This window comes from Triticum aestivum, chromosome 3D, assembly GCF_018294505.1.
Source record: "Triticum aestivum cultivar Chinese Spring chromosome 3D, IWGSC CS RefSeq v2.1, whole genome shotgun sequence".
NCBI classification, from domain to species: Eukaryota; Viridiplantae; Streptophyta; class Magnoliopsida; order Poales; family Poaceae; genus Triticum; species Triticum aestivum.
In genome coordinates this window covers 94852997-94857705 of record NC_057802.1, presented here as the reverse complement: position 1 = coordinate 94857705, position 4709 = coordinate 94852997, and the positions used below count along the sequence as shown (strand labels likewise).

The window sequence follows — 4709 nt, the reverse complement described above, 5'->3', positions numbered from 1 at the left end:
CTAGTAAACATATTAGTCCGTTAATCGTTTGTCATGAATTATCAAACCCCACTAGCGAGCACCAGATGCGCGGGCGTTTGAGGGGCCGGTTTCGTCAAGTCCGATTGTAGGTGCTCTTATCAAACCCCACACATACACTCATTCTAGTATCTGCGGATCGCCGCTCCCGGGATTCTCGATAGAGAAGCTAATTTCAGTGACACTGACGAGCTATGCTCCTGAGTCCTCAACCATGGCTGATACTTCAGAAGTGCTGTATTCAACTAGCCACTGAAGCTAGCAGATTAATCTGGAAGGGTCCTTCAAAGGCTTCAGCGTGTGTGAGAATGGGTCCTGGCTGACCATTGGTGAATATTCACCTTCTTGCTTCACTATCCAACCAGCGCAGTTTGTTCCATGACTCAAACAAAGAACAAAATAACTAGAAAATAAATTCTACTCGGTGTCTTCTGAAGTATAATCGGCAGATCAAATTCTTCAATGTTTCCTCAAAATTGTAGGGGTCAACATATTTTGATTAAATAAATTCTTTAGGGACCATTTCACCTATATACACCTAGTAAACATATTAATCCATTAATCGTTTGTCATGATATATCAAACCCCACTAGCGAGCACCAGATGCGCGGGCGTTTGAGGGGCCGGTTTCGTCAAGTCCGGTTGTAGGTGCTCTTATCAAACCCCACACATACACTCATTCTAGTATCTGCGGATCGCCGCTCCCGGGATTCTCGATAGAGAAGCTAATTTCAGTGACACTGACGAGCTATGCTCCTGAGTCCTCAACCGTGGCTGATACTTCAGAAGTGCTGTATTCAACTAGCCACTGAAGCTAGCAGATTAATCTGGAAGGGTCCTTCAAAGGCTTCAGCGTGTGTGAGAATGGGTCCTGGCTGACCATTAGTGAATATTCACCTTCTTGCTTCACTATCCAACCAGCGCAGTTTGTTCCATGACTCAAACAAAGAACAAAATAACTAGAAAATAAATTCTACTCGGTGTCTTCTGAAGTATAATCGGCAGATCAAATTCTTCAATGTTTCCTCAAAATTGTAGGGGTCAACATATTTTGATTAAATAAATTCTTTAGGGACCATTTCACCTATATACACCTAGTAAACATATTAATCCATTAATCGTTTGTCATGAATTATCAAGCCCCACTAGCGAGCACCAGATGCGCGGGCGTTTGAGGGGCCGGTTTCGTCAAGTCCGGTTGTAGGTGCTCTTATCAAACCCCACACATACACTCATTCTAGTATCTGCGGATCGCCGCTCCCGGGATTCTCGATAGAGAAGCTAATTTCAGTGACACTGACGAGCTATGCTCCTGAGTCCTCAACCGTGGCTGATACTTCAGAAGTGCTGTATTCAACTAGCCACTGAAGCTAGCAGATTAATCTGGAAGGGTCCTTCAAAGGCTTCAGCGTGTGTGAGAATGGGTCCTGGCTGACCATTAGTGAATATTCACCTTCTTGCTTCACTATCCAACCAGCGCAGTTTGTTCCATGCCTCAAACAAAGAACAAAATAACTAGAAAATAAATTCTACTCGGTGTCTTCTGAAGTATAATCGGCAGATCAAATTCTTCAATGTTTCCTCAAAATTGTAGGGGTCAACATATTTTGATTAAATAAATTCTTTAGGGACCATTTCACCTATATACACCTAGTAAACATATTAATCCATTAATCGTTTGTCATGAATTATCAAACCCCACTAGCGAGCACCAGATGCGCGGGCGTTTGAGGGGCCGGTTTCGTCAAGTCCGGTTGTAGGTGCTCTTATCAAACCCCACACATACACTCATTCTAGTATCTGCGGATCGCCGCTCCCGGGATTCTCGATGGAGAAGATAATTTCAGTGACACTGACGAGCTATGCTCCTGAGTCCTCAACCGTGGCTGATATTTCAGAAGTGGTGTATTCAACTAGCCACTGAAGCTAGCAAATTAATCTGGAAGGGTCCTTCAAAGGCTTCAGCGTGTGTAAAAATGGGTCCTGGCTGACCATTAGTGAATATTCACCTTCTTGCTTCACTATCCAACCTGCGCAGTTTGTTCCATGACTCAAACGAAGAACAAAATAACTAGAAAATAAATTCTACTCGGTGTCTTCTGAATTATAATCGGCAGATCAAATTCTTCAATGTTTCCTCAAAATTGTAGGGGTCAACATATTTTGATTAAATAAATTCTTTAGGGACCATTTCACCTATATGCACCTAGTAAACATATTAGTCCATTAATCGTTTGTCATGAATTATCAAACCCCACTAGTGAGCACCAGATGCGCAGGCGTTTGAGGGGCCGGTTTCGTCAAGTCCGGTTGTAGGTTCTCTTATCATCAATACCAACGAGGTCAGCCGCCGCCCCACTCTCTACATTCTTCCACGATAAATTTCCAAATCATAAGATCATGAGACCATTATTCATCGACAATCCGGTGCTACCACACAGCTACTAGTAGAGTCCGAAAGAGATTTTTGGTGGATGAAGAGCGAGAGGGAGAAGAACGAGGGAGTTACTGGGAAAAAAATCATACATGTTTTGCTAAAAAAACCACAATGAGATTATTAGAACCGGGATGCAAAATTGGTGTACGAGTATAAACACGAGCAACTTATTGGACCAAACTGTTCTCAAACGCAAGTAAAGTTGAAGGGCCCGTAAGATAGTTTCCAAAAAAAAGGAATTATATGCCGGTGTATAAGCATACACGTATAAAAAAATGAAATAGTACACTCATTCATATGAATCCACACATGCACATTCTACTCCTATAAGAGAGTGAGCCGGCAATATTTTTTTTTGAGATAGCTTACCCAGCTTGACGCCTGGTGTGAGCCGGCAAATTTTAACATTGACAAAAGTCATCACATGTGACTCTTAGTTGACTGAAAATCGAAATGTCCTTGCCGCGTGAATGAAGATCGTCATGAAGGCTAACATAAATCTAAAAAGTTAGATGTTCAGTGTGACACACTGTAATTTTGCATGTTCAGTTTGACACACTGTAATTCTGCATAAGAATCTGACACGTGCACGAGTGACAGTCCATGGGAAGCTTTGATTTTCTTTTTCCATTTTTTGTTGCAAAATCGGAAGCGATCAGTTATTACATCGAAAAAGTGCACAAGCGGAGAAATATCGTGCAGCAACAAGCCAATTTGTAACACAAACGAAGGTAAAGCAAAACCGATATTTAACGAGTCCCGGCTTCAAGATGCAGAAAACAACGTTGAGAAAAAATAAGCAAGGGCGGAAGCTTCAAGATGCGGGCATCAATATCACAGCCGTCGCATCATCTGGCAAATCTGGGCCGGTGTTGTGCATGGTGGTAGTTCCACGTTCCATGTTGTAGACGTATAACCCCTTTTCTCCGCGCCTCATATAATAAATGCAGTTCCCCTTGAGACCGGCTTCTTTGGCACCGAGCGACGCGCCAAACCTGTTGGCATCGACCAAGAAGACACGATCCCCGATCGTGTCCACCTCCACCCAACTTGTTGCCGACAGGTCGAGCTTGCGGACGACTATCAGGGCAACCTTGTCACGGCGTTCCATCAACGGGTGGTAGAAGGACATGCTGAAGAGCTCCCCGCATGACTCTAACAGGTGAGCGCTCCAGGTGCGGTACACTGGATTCGGTTCACCGTCAACGGGTGTTTTTGTGAAGGCTGGATCCGGCGACAACTCCAGCGTCAGAATGTTACCCAACAAATGTGCGTAGAACTTCCCACCCGCCGCCGTCGCAAGCCCCATTCCATGAATGACATCAGCGCGATCATGGTCGAGACTGCCTGCCGTGTAAGCGTGCTCGGACCACTCGACTCCTCCTGGGTGGCAGTACCAGAGCACCGTGTCCACGCAGTTCACCACCAGCACCACGCAGGCTGCGTCCGTGGGCTCGTGCGAGAGCACGCATCTAACCGGGTTCCCAGTCAGGAACTTGTCTCGATCAGGGGGCAGCCCGATTCTCTGGCGCGTGAACGGGTTCCACAGGAATGTGAGATGTGCGTCAGGGTGCGCCATGAGCAGCCAGCCATGAGGTGTTGTCCAGTACAAGTGGTCTCGGAGCTCGTCAACTCTCTTGCACACCGAGCGTCTTCTGCTTATGCTGTAGAAGAAAAACAACGGGTCTTTTGCCTTCTTCTCGGGCGTCTCGTCATCTTCAGCGTCTTGGTTGGGCTCATCTTGATCACCATGGATTCCGTCGTCATCTTGATCAACATCAGCGTTGGTCCCATGAGGCCCACGGTACTTGTGACCAAATAGTAGCAGCGGGGAGAAACTTCGATCCAAAGCAGAGTCTTGGGTTCCCTTCATGGCTGCATATGTTCATACATGGTGAGTCAATTGGCATGCAAGGAAAAGGCAACGCTCAAGAAGAAAAAGCTATAACTACGGTATAGCTGGATTGATCAGTTTTTATTTGACCTTGGTCGTGGCAGTGTGTTTTGTTAAGCTTTTTAGCAGGCGTGTCACATAGCATAATGCGTATTGAAAGATTCCTTCAAAAGAATTGACCGAGGAGCCGTATGAGGTGAAAAATCTCATTTACGGTTCTGTAAAGGAACAATAAGGGCGACTTATCTGTCGGCTTTTCCACTATCAACCACAAAGAGGTGCTGCCATGATTACACGGTATTATGGGACGCCCGACTTCCGATGGACAATCACGGTTACATAGATGTTTGGTTGCGTGTT

The 4709-nt window shown here is 45.3% G+C and overlaps 1 protein-coding gene across 1 annotated transcript in view; it reads right to left on the bottom strand.

Moving 5' to 3' along the window:
* Positions 1 to 3269: 3269 nt before the first annotated feature.
* LOC123076178 (F-box/kelch-repeat protein At1g57790-like) overlaps positions 3270 to 4709 on the bottom strand; it is a 3698-nt gene continuing 2258 nt past the window's right edge. The window contains exon 2 of the mRNA XM_044498563.1: positions 3270 to 4330. Within this exon, the coding sequence (XP_044354498.1) occupies positions 3270 to 4328 (1059 nt within the window). The 5' untranslated portion in view covers positions 4329 to 4330. The remainder of the gene's footprint in view (positions 4331 to 4709) is intronic.